We start from the raw sequence: 13,332 nt of genomic DNA, 5'->3' as shown, positions 1-13,332 counted from the left end.
CCACGTGGGCTCGCGCGGGGGGGCCGGGCTGCGAGCAGGCGGCTCTTCCGGCAACAAAGGGCCGGGGCCCGCGGCCCGGGATAAATAGCGCGGCCGCCACCGCGGCGCAGCACTCCGGCCAGCCCCGCGCCCCGCGCCCCGACCTCGCAGCGCCCCGGCCCCGCAGCGCCCCGACCCCGCAGCGCCCCGACCCCGCAGCGCCCCGGCTCCGCAGCGCCCCGACCTCGCAGCGCCCCGGCCCCGCAGCGCCCAGACTCCGCAGCGCCCCGGCCCCGCGCCCCGACCTCGCAGCGCCCAGACCCCGCAGCGCCCCGGCCCCGCAGCGCCCCGCGGCCGGCCCCCAGCCCCCGCCCCGAGGCGGCCCAGCCGCGCGGCCCCTCCGCCCGCCCGCCCGCCCGGCCGGTCCCGTGGCCTCGGTGCCATGCCGTTCCTCGGGCAGGACTGGCGGTCCCCCGGGCAGAGCTGGGTGAAGACGGCCGACGGCTGGAAGCGCTTCCTGGACGAGAAGAGCGGCGGCTTCGTGAGCGACCTCGGCAGGTGAGTGCATCCGCCACCGACCCCCAGACGGAGCCGGGCTGGTGGGGGGCGCGGGGGGCGGCGGGACTGCACCAGGATGAGGAGGGGGCCCCGGGCCGAGAGGTGGGGTGCGGGGTGCACGGGCGGGGTGCAGTTGACCGGGTTTCTGCAGAGGTCACCAGAGCCGGGGATTCGGGGAATTTGGTTTCTCCTGGTCAAGGTCAGCGACTCCCAGCGGGCACAACCCGCGTCGCTCGGAGCATCCGACGACGAGCGCGGATCTTGTCCGCAAACGTCCGACCTTAAGCGCACAAGTTCGGGGGCCCCCGCCTTAAGGGCACGGGCCGCGCAGCTTGCTGTGCGGGGGCGCGGGCGAGTGGGTGCGCGCCTGGGGCGGCGGGGCTCGGGCACCCCAGCGCGTGGGCACAGCGGGCGACGCGGGACCCGGGGCCAGCGCCTCCAGGCTCTCCCCACGCACGGGCGACCGCGGAGGGGGCGGCCGGGCGGTCCCCGGGGCACCCGCGCTTGCGGGGCGGGCTTGCGGGATCTGGGTACCGACTCGGGGTGCCGCGCGGCGGGGAGGGAAGGGAGGCGGCACCGCAACCCTCAAGCTGCCGCTGCGGGAAGGACGAAGCGTTTGCACCTGTTTCCCCGGCGGCCCTTTCGGTCGGAGTCCGGGCCGAAATAAATTCCAGGGATGCACATCAACTGCAAAAAGCCCGCTTGGCTCACGGGAGGTCCCACCTGAGCTCCGTCAGTCTGGTGGAAAAATCCGAGTTCCGCTCGATCCGGGACTCCGCTTGGTTAGGAACACCCGACTGCTCGCTGTCTAGTAAGTTCACTGGTGTGGAATCGGTCAGTCCCGGGTCCCAACAGCCGACTTCCAGACCCCTGCCATGTGGCACAGGTGAGAAGAGCAATGACAGTGGGCCCAGGGGAGATCAGTGCAGCCCAGTCATCCGTGGGTGCCTTTTTGTGAAGCCTTTGGTCAAAACCACTGGCGACCAGAGCCCTTAAATTGATTTCGGTGATGTCTGTGACTGGACCAGGCTTGTGCTTATTGAGATTTACCAGTGATTTTTTTTTTTTTTTTTGGATGAGCCTCTGGCACTCAATTTTACGGAAATTATCAAGAAAGTATGGTTATTTTGATAGCTTGACCTCCAGCCCCCCCCCCCACCAGCTGTCTGTGATTTGTAAAGCATTAAACTCCTTTAGTCTTCCAATGAAAAAACAAACAACAACAAACCTAAAAGGATTTAATCCTGAGGGGGGGGGTCTGTCAGGAAAAATGAGAGCATATATAACTCTTATGTGAAAGATACTTCGAGGCAGTGCCTGTGGAGTTTGGGGAGCAAATGAGGAATCTTATTTATGGAAAATCAGATAACTTACTTATAGAAAAATGACCAACTGCTGTCACTAGACTCTTCCCTTTTAGGGATGCAAATTACCAATTCTGCCTAAATTTTTCTCCTTAGACTAGAAGCTTCCTTCCAGCCTCCTCTTTCCTAAGGAATGACAATCTGAGAGTTTGGTACTGTATTTCTGTGCAACAGTTCAGATGCTTTCTGCAGAGATACAGCAATGATCTGCTGAATGGTGTCACAGTGGCTCACCCAAATATAATTATAGGATGCTATTCAGTAGGATACAGACCACTGGGCTCTGAAGGAGAGGATTCAAAATACAGAGCCTCTGGTTCAAATAAATATTCACACTGTATCTACTCCAGGAGATAACCCGGTATCACTCCCCTTGAGAAGCGAATAGTGGTGCCTCTCTTGCTATAGTATAGGAGACCTGAAGATGGTTTTAACATACTGTAAAAGTTTAACCTAGGCTGGGGTCCGGTAGCTTCACACCCCTCTATTCCCTTCATGAGCCTCCTTTCTTTTCTCCCATTTCCTGCCTTCTGAGCCAGAGCTGTGGCACTGCCACCTTATCACAAATGGTGATCAATATAGTGACCACCTGTGGTTCTGGAATGAGTCAGAGTTTAGGAATCATTTGGTAGCTCCTAGCAAAGCAGCTGGCTGTTTGTTTGTGGAGGTTTTTTTTTTTTTTTTCCTCCACCAATTGTAAACAATCCCTTCCCTACTTAGCATGAGAAGTCTGCCAACTTCTTAAAAGCAGTTGGCCTTCTGAGACCTAGGTTTGTAGTCTCAAATATCCCCACTGTTTTTAGCCTTGGTGATATTTCTCTGTGATGTAAGGTTTGGGCTGAAGGCCCAACTGCACAGGTGAAGTTGAATGCCTCTCCTGTTAGGAGAAAACAAAAGGCAGACCCTTTCAAAAGAGGAAGGAATGAGTAATGAAACAGAGGACTACAGAGGCATGGTACTCTTCTCTAATCCCATGTACCATTCTGTCAGCGTCTGAGCAAGAGTGGGGGAATGAAGGGTGCCTTTGGTGTGTTCCAAACTGGGAACAGTGTTTAGTGTTGACCACAGCATGTCTGCACAGCACACCTTCTCTGGACTCTGCTGGCCACTGTCTCTGTCTCCCTCCAACAGCAGAATGGTGCAAAGCCCATCCCAGCTACATGCTGGGATGCTACATGCCTACATGCCTGAACAGAGATCATGGCAGAATGTAGGATGCGCTTAAAGCAGTACCCCTTGTTAAAAGGTGGAAACAGCATAAGACGGAAGACAAATTTAAATTTGGTGGGCAGATGAAAAATTCGAGGAAAGAGCTTGGTGTGAATTTGGGGTAGTCCAAGGATGCTTCAAGGATGCGGTGGAGGAGACACCTCCAAGCCCCTATCACCAACAGCCCCTCTGCCTCACCCACCCCCAGGATGAATAATCCCAGTGATGTGAGCCTCAGGCCACTCTTCCCCAAATCTACAGTTCTGCAGTTGGAATCTCCAGTGTTGCTTTCCAGTATAGCTGAGGCTGAACCAGGAAGCAGGAAGTTTACCTGAGTACCCTAGATGAGTAGTACAGGAGATAAAAATAATAGTTCAGATTTTTTATGAGTGTATACCATGTGCAAGGAAGCCACATGAGCTTCATATATGAGGTTGATGGTTTTACCAGAACAATCCGGGCACTAGCCCAGGGAGTTTGACAATTTGGCCATGTATTGGAGCAAATTAGCACAGAAATCTCACTGGCCTTACTCTACAACTAAGCCCTTTGGAGCAGGCCACAGCTTTCTTAAATGACCTGTTATTGCAAACAAAATGAGAAATAGATCTCTCTTTCTCCCTTCCATCCTTTTTATCTCCTCTGCCCAAAAGGTCTTAATTCTGAAATCTTTCTACCTTTTCTAAAGTTGTGTTTCAGTATCTTGGTATGTGCATGTTGATAGATAGAATAGGGCTGGGAGAGGTCTTTTCTCTTATTCTAGGCCTGCGCCTTTATAAATCAAGATTAGTCAAAATTGACCATGAAATAGCAACTGTAGTGGCTATTATCAAATTTAATGAAGAAATGGAGCCTTTAAGAAAAATTAAATGCCATGGTTCCTAAATGGTGGTGGCTTTTCTTGTTAAAATTTTCAGTTGTGATTTTCAGTCAGCTTTGCATTTCCTTGAAATGGACATAACTGAACTCTCAAAATAGCCTCTAACTGAATATATTCTTGCTTGGCAGAAAGCATATACGCTGGCAACACAAATCTTACAGTCCTTGCTTCCAGGCCCTACCTCTGGAGGCCACAACCTAATCACCAAGAGAAAAGTGCAGGTTTTGTCTTTGGTTGAGGCTTTTCTACATTCTTCAGTCAAAGAACATCATCAGTGATGTCAAATTCTTCTTAAGCTACCTGGAAATGAGTCACTTGGGCTTAAGGCAGATTATTAATCGTCATTTCTATAAGGAAGGCAGGTACTCAGATTCCTTTGAGTAATGTTCTCAATTAGAAGAGAGTAAGATAAACTGTAAATCTTTAAGATTTCTGGGGAATGGCCACGATCTATGGCCCAGCCTCCGAAAACTTTCCGCTGAATCTCAAATGTGTGATTAAAGAGAATAAGACTGCTTCACTTTATGGCTCTCTGCTGGTGGAATTTGGACTCTAGGCCTTCGTTCATGGTGCCAGGAGTGTGTTTTCTTTAAAAATGAGCCTTCATGTGGCCTTTTTACATGCAAAAGGTCCTAACCTTGCTTTCTAAAGCTGTTTTTAGCCTCGGTGTATCATGGACCAGTCAAGTGCCCTTCCATCTTTTTCTGTTCTCAACTTTGATTAAAATTTCTTGTTGGCTCTAAGGACTCAGAGTTCATCTCTCCCTTAGTACTGTCCGGCTTTCCTGCTGACCTGGGAGCAGATAACGGGCTGGTCAGCGGTTCTGTACACGATAGTGGTACAAGTAGACAAGCACATGCTCCTGGGTGACACGAAGCCTGGCCCAAACATTCACCCTTGGCTTACTTAAGAAACTGTCTCTAAGAGAGAGCCTTTCTGCAGTAATCTCTGTGAAACCTAAAAATATCCTGTTTCCCCCAAATGATTAGATGAAGGCTATAGATACTAGGAAACTCAATAAATGGTATTAAATATGGTCTTGTTAGGGCAGATTAACAAATGATTATCCATCCAGCTCATCCCTGTGGGCCCAGAAACACTGAGTATATTGTTGGTAATGTCTTGTATAAGCATTTAGGTAGCAGGATACTTATTGAAGTGCTGTTTGAGAGACTCGTGCAACAACCAGATACTGGAAATTGTTGTAAACCCTGTTTTCTCTTTTACCATTTACATAATGTCCGTGGCATGGAGAAGTGCAGGTATATCCCATATTACCAAACAGATGTATGTCAGAAAGAGATACAAAGCAAATCACATTTTAAATTCAGTGGAGGAACCCCCAAAATTAAAGGACTCTGATATATTGGTGATATAAGAAAAAGCCCCTAATGTACGTTTTACCAGTGGGCATTATAAATCCTGCCTTGCACATCCAGACCCATGGGGTTTGGGGAATCTGCTCACTATACCTCAATATATCTCCAGCATCTCTTCTATGGAAGCACTTCAGAGATTTGCTTTAAAGTCACGTGGTGGAATAGGATAGAATCAGTCCCCTGAAATGATAGTTCAGCCTATCTGAACTATCAGAACGGAAATATGCACTTGACCCAAGCTGAACCCGGGAACCCTGCAGTGACCTGTGAATTGGGCAGTTCTCTTTTCGGCTGTTCTAAATGTACAAACTGTGAATCCAGCCAGTGTCATTTAGGAAGAAGGGTCTTCACCTCGCAGCATGACACTTAGTGTTAGTCACGGAATTCTATAAAACCTAAACAATTAGCACTGTGCATTAAACATCCCTTAGAAATAGTGTGTAAGTCAGATTTTGGCAAATATCCTATTTTAAAGGCATGATAGAAGCATGCTAGTTAAAAGCACCTCGGGTACGCTTTAAATGGGTGGATTGTATGGTATGTGAATTATATCTCCATAAAGCTGGGGGTTATTTTAGAAAACAGCTTAGGGTGGATGCTTTTGCAAAATGAAGGCATTGTGTACTATAGTGATACCAGTAACCATCCCTCTCCCTCCCCCTGCAGTCATCATTTTTGCTTAAAGTAATATTGTAGTGCCCAGCATTGCCCCGAGTTAAAACGGTGCAGAGCTGTGTGTCAAACACAATGGCAGGCACTGTTGGGATTTCAAAAGACGCAGAAGCCCCCATCCCTGCCTTCCACAGAGATGTGATAATATCTCATCCCCAAAGAGGGAGGCCTGTGCCCGAATAGACTTCGTTTCAGGGGGGTTTACTGTTTTGTTTGTGAAAATGTATGTTTGTGTTTTATAACCCAGTAAGCTATTTATAGAAACCACTCTGATTAAAGTATAGCTGTCACAGCTCATCCCCTCTTCTGTTATCCCTAGTTACTGCAACAAGGAAGTATACAACAAGGAGAATCTTTTCAACAGCCTGAACTATGACGTTGCAGCCAAGAAGAGAAAGAAGGACATGCTGAATAGCAAAACCAAAACTCAGTGTAAGCCATTTGTTTTTGAACTTAGAAGAAAAGCTGCTTGAGGATCGTTAGGATTGGTTCTTTGAGGGGGAAAAAGAAAAATCCGACCTCGAATGTTAGACATCTGCTTTAATGTTTACTGTGTCATTGACAGAGGTTACTGGGCTCTTTGCACTCAGAGGACTGGCTGTGCATTTTACAAGCAAGATTAACGCGTTCTTTATGGTCTTGTTTATAAGTCAGTTGGTAGTTGGGGTGTTTTTCTTCTGCTTGTCACTTGTATTTGATGTAGTTAATTTAGTTATTATCCAGTGATATGGTCAGCTGAATCAGTGCCAGCATGTGCTTTTATTTGGCACTGGGCTTTGAGGCTTTGGAAATAGATTTGTTTCTCCCTCTTTCCTTGTGTAAATACTATTACATCTCTAGATGCCGAATGTAAGAGTATCAAGTTCTATTAATAAGCAGGAATTACAGATCTTTAGTTTAATCTACCTTTACAACATGATTTCTTCCTGTTATCTGCTTTATTTCTATTTTTTATGGCCTTGTAGTAGTTATAGGCTTGGCATTTAAAACAAACTTCTATTTGGGTATTTGATTTTTTTTTTTTTTTCAATTTGGAGCTTTGGTCTACTAAATCTGATGATCAAAGACTTGGAGCACTTCAGACCAAGTAAGCTATAACTCCAGTATGTATGTATACACTGCAGAAATTAGGCATTTGCATCTCTTAGATTGTCAATAGAGTCTTTGTCTTTTTTGTCAAAACATTTTACACTTTGAAATACATGAAAAAGAAGCAAGTTTAAAAATCGGAGCATGTTGCACATTTTAAAGCTGTGGGGGGATTTGTTTTAAATTTTTATTTATTTTTTTGCCTGTGTAGATTTCCACCAAGAAAAATGGATCTACGTTCACAAAGGAAGTACTAAAGAGGTAAGCATCCATCTGTTTATTAAAGAATATCTCTTAGCTTTATGCCTCTCCCAACAGGGTAGGGAGGAAAATTAGGCAAGAATATTATTTCAAATCGTGGCTGTCATCTTGGGTGCTGGTGGTGGTGGCAAGCAGCCACCACCTACCCAACCATCAGAATTTAGGGCTACAGAGTGAGTGATAAGCAAAAGTCACTAAGTGGACTCCCTAGTCATTCGGTGAGATTCTGTATGTAAAAGAGCTTTATAAAGATTAATATGCCCATCTCAGATGTATTATTGTAAAGCACTGACCCCTCCCCCTGAACAGTGCCTCTCTTTGATTCTGAGATAGCTTCAGACTCCAACTTTGTGAAGTTTTAGCCCTAGAAGAGCTAATCCCTAAATACTGCAGAAGTTTCAGTGCCTGCACAGGGGACAAGACACTAATTATTACATTTGCGTGGCACTTCATAAAACCTTTTTACATACATTCTCTCTCTACACAGGCATCTGCTCAGAGAGCTGGGATACAAAGCAGTATGGTAGAGGCTAGAATTTCTCTGTCAGGGACCTTGATGAATATGTACATCCCTATGTGGGTTGTGGCCCTGCGGGGGGTCAAGGACATACCCAGGACTACCCAGATACTTGGAGTTGGGACAGAATCAGGACTCTCTGCTCCCAGTTACTCGTGTGTTCATGGGTAAAGGATCAAAACTTCTTTTTGCTTCCTCATGAAGCCTTATAAATGCTTCTGATGATCACAACGAGAAAAGCACTAAAGATACGAGGCAAGGTGGCAGGCACAGTTGACACAAGGAAGTCTAATTCTCTTCCCATAGTACATCCCAACTCCTGACCTTTCCTTTTTTTTTTTTTTTTTCTTAAAATTTTTATTTATTTATGATAGTCACACACAGAGAGAGAGAGAGAGAGAGGCAGAGACACAGGCAGAGGGAGAAGCAGGCTCCATGCACCGGGAGCCTGATGTGGGATTCGATCCCGGGTCTCCAGGATCGCGCCCTGGGCCAAAGGCAGGTGCCAAACCGCTGCGCCACCCAGGGATCCCCTCCTGACCTTTCCTTGATCAGCAACTACTTATGATTTCCCCATTCAAGTTTGTACAAGGGCTCAAGTGGTACAAATCATGAAGAGGGGTGTTTAACATGTGAGTCACTGACTAGAGCAGCTGCTGTCTACACTGCGCATCTTTGTGGCTCGCAGGGGGTTCCCAGAAAGTGCTTATCATGGCACAGGAAAGCAACAGATGGCCACAGGTTCCCTATGACAGCCATCCAGTCTCGTCAGTAGAGTCCAGGTGGATTGTTCTGGAGAATGACCTCTGCACCCCCTGTTTTCATGTCCAGCGCCATGGATATTGCACTTTGGGGGAAGCCTTCAACAGGCTGGACTTCTCAACTGCCATTCTGGATTCCAGGAGATTTAACTACGTTGTGCGGGTAAGTTTCTGTAGGTTACCAGAGTCTCAGCTGAATTGTCTTTCAGGTTGTCTTGAGGTAGTTTCCTGCCCCTGCCCCCCAAATAACTTCTTAGGACTCTAGGAATTTGGAACAGAGCAGAAAACAGACTTCTCCCCTCCCCTCTCTCCAGGCCTACTTCAGGTCCTTACATTCATCCCATTAGGATGTGTCCCTGAGCTTGGCTGTGACAGACAGGAATGGCCATAATCCTATCTCATGTGAGCACCCACACACCCCCACCCCCCACTCTCCACCATGGATAAATGGGACCACACTGCAGGCACCAAGAGCTCTGGCAGCAACCTTAGCAAGGGAGAACTCAGTCATAAGCAATCTGAAAACCACCATGGATTGTTTTAAAAACCTTCTGTACCTCTGATTGTTCTCATTGTCCTCCTCCTTGTCGTGCTAGCGGACTCTAGGTGACCCCAAGGCATTCTTGGTTGAGGCTACAAAACCAGAGGAGTTCAGAGCACTTGCCCATGCTTCTTTCCCATGACTCCCTTGCACCTCACGTGATGACCTATTGGGTCTCGCATTCACCTAGTCACCTAAAGCTTGAAACTACCTGTTTGGGCCAGTTGCTTTCCATTTGAAACCCTATGTTGGGAAGAAAAAAAAAATTTTAATGAGCTTTAGTGAAATAGTCACGATAGACGTAGTCAAGAAAATGAGTCTAACCAAGCTGTTCAAGTCCGTGATCCTTTTTAATTGATTTATTGTTGTTTTTTCCCCCTTGACTCTCTTGTGCATTTCTGTCCATGGTCAGAATGTCTGTGTCTCCCTCTCCTCCTGGGGAGGTGGCAGCTCTTTGGGTTTTCAGCTCAGAAGTAAGCGGGAATTTACCCACGAGGGGTGTTGGTTGGTTGGGTTTTTATTTTCTTTTTCTTGGGTTGTTGTGCTTCACAGCGCTGGGTCACTGAGTCAGATGATTGCCACGGCCCAGCCAGAACGATGACATTCAAGCCCCCTTGAGGCCTGGATCATTCACCTGTCATCTGGGCAGATGCAGGCCTGGCCGTCCCAACTGACCTGATACCCAGGCCTCCTTGCAGGTTAGGAGCTCCAGGCTGAGCCTGTGACCACATGAGCAGACCTGTCAGCTCTCAGCTGAGCCCTTACTCCAATCCAAAAGGGATGAAAATAAGAGGCCTTCTTGATGAAATGTTTGTGTCATTCAGGATGACTGTGCCACTTCAGAGAGATCGCTGTGGCCTGCAACCCAGCCCAGGCTGGTTGGAGACAGGCCCAGCAAGAGCTGGAAACTCTGTTGCTAAGAATATGAATAGTTTCCATGTCCTAGGTGTCAGAGGAGGACACTCAGTTCTGATGTCTTAATTACAAACTAATCAGCTAAAGGGTCAGTTTTTAGATGGCTCTCCTTCCTACCTGTTTTTCCTTTCACAAGAAATAAAGCACAGGAACAAGGTCCTAATAGCAAAAATCTATTTTTTGTGTAATTACATGTATTCCCCTTTATCCTTTCGTTGACCTTGTGTGGGTACTTTGATGATCTGTTTAAATAGATGGCAGTACAACAAGGTAAAATGACTTGTCCAAGGTCACAAAGCTACATAAGCAATAGAATCGGAATCTGAAACCGGGTCAGTCTCAGAGTCCTTACTCTCAGATGCAGAGGATCAAAGGAACAATGGTCCAAGGTCAGGCGCAGCTCCACTACTCTCCAGCTATTTCAGCTTCTCAGACTCCGCTGCCCCTTGTATTAGGACTTAGAACAACCTCACAGGGTAGCTGTCTATCAGTAATGTATTCTATGTGGAGATACCCTGCAAACCAGAATCTGTTATTCAGAGTCAGCTACTAATACTTATTATCACCTACTAACCAAAATTATTACTAATTCTTCCTAATATGCCTTCTCAGGCCAGTTGATAAATGTTTTTCCCTTAAAAAAAAAAAAAAAGGAAATTTTGCACTTGATAAAGACCCAGCATAGAGAGCTTGGATCTGATAGTATCTAATTGTAAAATATGAGGACTTTTCTTATAGAATATTTAAGTTAGAGAAACTGCTAAACTGCTTTCCGAGTTGTCAGGTTCAGCAATAGTGGAAAATATTTCTATTTTGGAAAGAACAATCTTTTTTTCCCCCTCACTGTTAGAATCCTCTATAATTTGAGAAATAATGTTATTTTTATAAAGAGCTTAAAACATTTTAATGATAGGCGCTGCGTTTTGAGGGTTTTCTTCTAACGGACCCCATGCACATCTCAGATATTCTTATCCTCAAGCCAACTTTGCAAAGTAGCTTGCCAGTATGCCTTCCCATCTTACAACTTCCACCTAACAGTTTCTTAATTTAGTACTAAAGTGATACCTTGGTCCAGTGAACAACTGAACCAACTTTGAAGGCCTTAAAAAAAAAAGCCTTTTAATCTCTTTAAAGCCAAGTACATTTTTAAAAAATGTGCTGTATTCATCCTGGCTATCATCTTCAGAAACAGACAATGCAGAGGGAATAAGAGAGGGCTAACACCGCTATCTCTGAATTTTATAACTTTTATCAGTAAGTATGAAGATTTTGTGGAATTTTTGGAATAAAAAATTTTGAATATAAACTGGAAAGGTTTTCATAGAACATTTGTATCTTATTTTAATAGGCTTCAGATTATACGTACTGCCTTCACTTCATTCTCTACATACCCCCAATGGCTTAAATACAATTTTAACTATGGGATTTAAGAAGACTTAAAATCTTTAGAGGCAACAACTTACCCATTTATGAAAGGTCATTTTAAAAATCAGTTTACAAAAAAAAAAAAATCAGTTTACACCATGCCTCAAGACCAACACATTTTGGAAATTCCCCTGGGGAGCTGGCGAGGATTCCAGAGGCTGGGCTGGTGTGGGGTTGGCCCTTGGTCACCACAAGGAGGTGAGTGCTGATTAAATCAGCCAGGGCACAGAGAGAGACCAGTGAAGAAAGTAGGTCTCCAGTAAACCAGGAGAGGGCTTTGAAGACCACACACCACCTCATGGCTCTCTGAAGCAAGCCTGCTATGACCCACTGGTTCACATTTGAACTGGCTGCACCTTAGAAGTACCTGCAAAGCTTGTTGGTCTATAGAAACCCACCTCTAGAGCATCCAGTTTAATTAGTTCAAGGTAGTGGCCACACATTGCTACCTAAATTTGTCCATCAGGTGATCCCTGTGTTTTCAAGTTTGAGAACCGGCTCAAAAAACTATTGGGGAAAAAAAAAAAAAAAAAACACTATTGGGAGCCCAAATGCCATATTTTGCATGCTGTGTTTTTAAGCAAGATACAATGAGGCATACTGGCAGGAGAGGATTTTGATGCTTTAAGGCCAGGGTGACCTTTGACCTGGTCTTCCAGCTCTCTCCATGGGCTGTAGATGCCACCTCCAGACCAGCAAGGTCCTAGAGAACCTTGAGAACCACTTCCTGATTGGAACAATGTGACCCATATGTGCTAGCAGATCAGAAAGGACAAGCCAATACTTGCAACCCCATTCCCTAGCCCTCTGCAGCAAAAAAGAACATCACAGCCTAAACCAAGGCACATTCTTATTTTTTTCTGCATTACCACCCTAAGACCATTTGAATGTTTCCAGCAAGTTACTGCATTCCTACCACCCCTAAAAGTCTTTTCCAAAAACATGTTTTAGTTTAAGTTGACTGGCGGTTTGGCAAGGAAAAGGCTGAAATATGGCACTATGACTCAAATTCAAACCCAATGCCTTAAATTAAGGGCGTGCTGTTGCCAACCCCCTGGTGGGTCGTGATGTGCCTGAGAAGCCTGGCCCCTTCACTAGGTTCCTTGGCCACAGTGACCTTGAATTAATTTGGCATTGCACAGATTCGGTGCCTTCCTCGTATGGAAGGTGGTCCCTGCCACCTGGGTCCTAAAACCGGGGGTTCTTTTTCCATTGGGACACAGAAGGTGGGATGGAGGGAAGGAGGCCAGTCACCCCAAAGACAACAAAGTCAAAAGAACAGAGCTGTGAGCCTATTTGAGAAAGTTTCACAGAAACGGTTGGGAATTATGAGAATCCACTGCAGGGTATTAACATTAGAGGGCACAGGGTGGGATCCTTCAGTGAGTGTTGATTAGGCTGCCAGTGATTTTATAGGAGAAAGTCTGTGTCTGTTAGATTTCATGGCTTTCAGTTATAACAAGCATTCAGGCAAGCAGATCCTGCAATATCTGGGTACCCAAAGACATGAGGGTATGCCCTAAGAAGTGGAGGAAGCATACAGAGAAGTAGGGAGCTACCTGAGAAAGCAGGGGTGCCTGCAGAAATAATGGGGTATGTGCAGAAGCAGGAGGGTACCCACACACGTGGGGAGCACCTGAGAAAATGAGGGATGGCCAAGAGCCCAGAACAGTGGTATTTTGACCCTGGACTCCTAAACAAATGGTGTAAGCATGTACTTTCAATTTCTCTACGTTCATAAAGTCATGTGTGAATCACCTCCCTATAAAAGGTGCTAACAAT

At 46.3% G+C, this 13,332-nt stretch overlaps 2 protein-coding genes across 3 annotated transcripts in view; one reads left to right on the top strand and one right to left on the bottom strand.

Annotated features, from left to right (window-relative positions):
• Positions 1 to 13,332, bottom strand: part of NTAQ1 (N-terminal glutamine amidase 1) — a 226,803-nt gene that overhangs the window by 92,200 nt on the left and 121,271 nt on the right. The gene's annotated exons all lie outside the window — the stretch shown is intronic.
• The window catches only part of FBXO32 (F-box protein 32), a 33,745-nt gene continuing 20,791 nt past the window's right edge, over positions 379 to 13,332 (top strand). Inside the window, exons 1-4 of the mRNA XM_025451062.3 lie at positions 379 to 537; positions 6,361 to 6,473; positions 7,342 to 7,391; positions 8,740 to 8,832. Of these exons, the coding sequence (XP_025306847.1) occupies positions 422 to 537; positions 6,361 to 6,473; positions 7,342 to 7,391; positions 8,740 to 8,832 (372 nt within the window). The 5' untranslated portion in view covers positions 379 to 421. The remainder of the gene's footprint in view (positions 538 to 6,360; positions 6,474 to 7,341; positions 7,392 to 8,739; positions 8,833 to 13,332) is intronic.

Source organism: Canis lupus, chromosome 13, assembly GCF_003254725.2.
Source record: "Canis lupus dingo isolate Sandy chromosome 13, ASM325472v2, whole genome shotgun sequence".
NCBI lineage: Eukaryota > Metazoa > Chordata > Mammalia > Carnivora > Canidae > Canis > Canis lupus.
The sequence above is the reverse complement of the archived record's forward strand: the minus strand, read 5'-3'. Positions and strand labels throughout refer to the sequence as shown.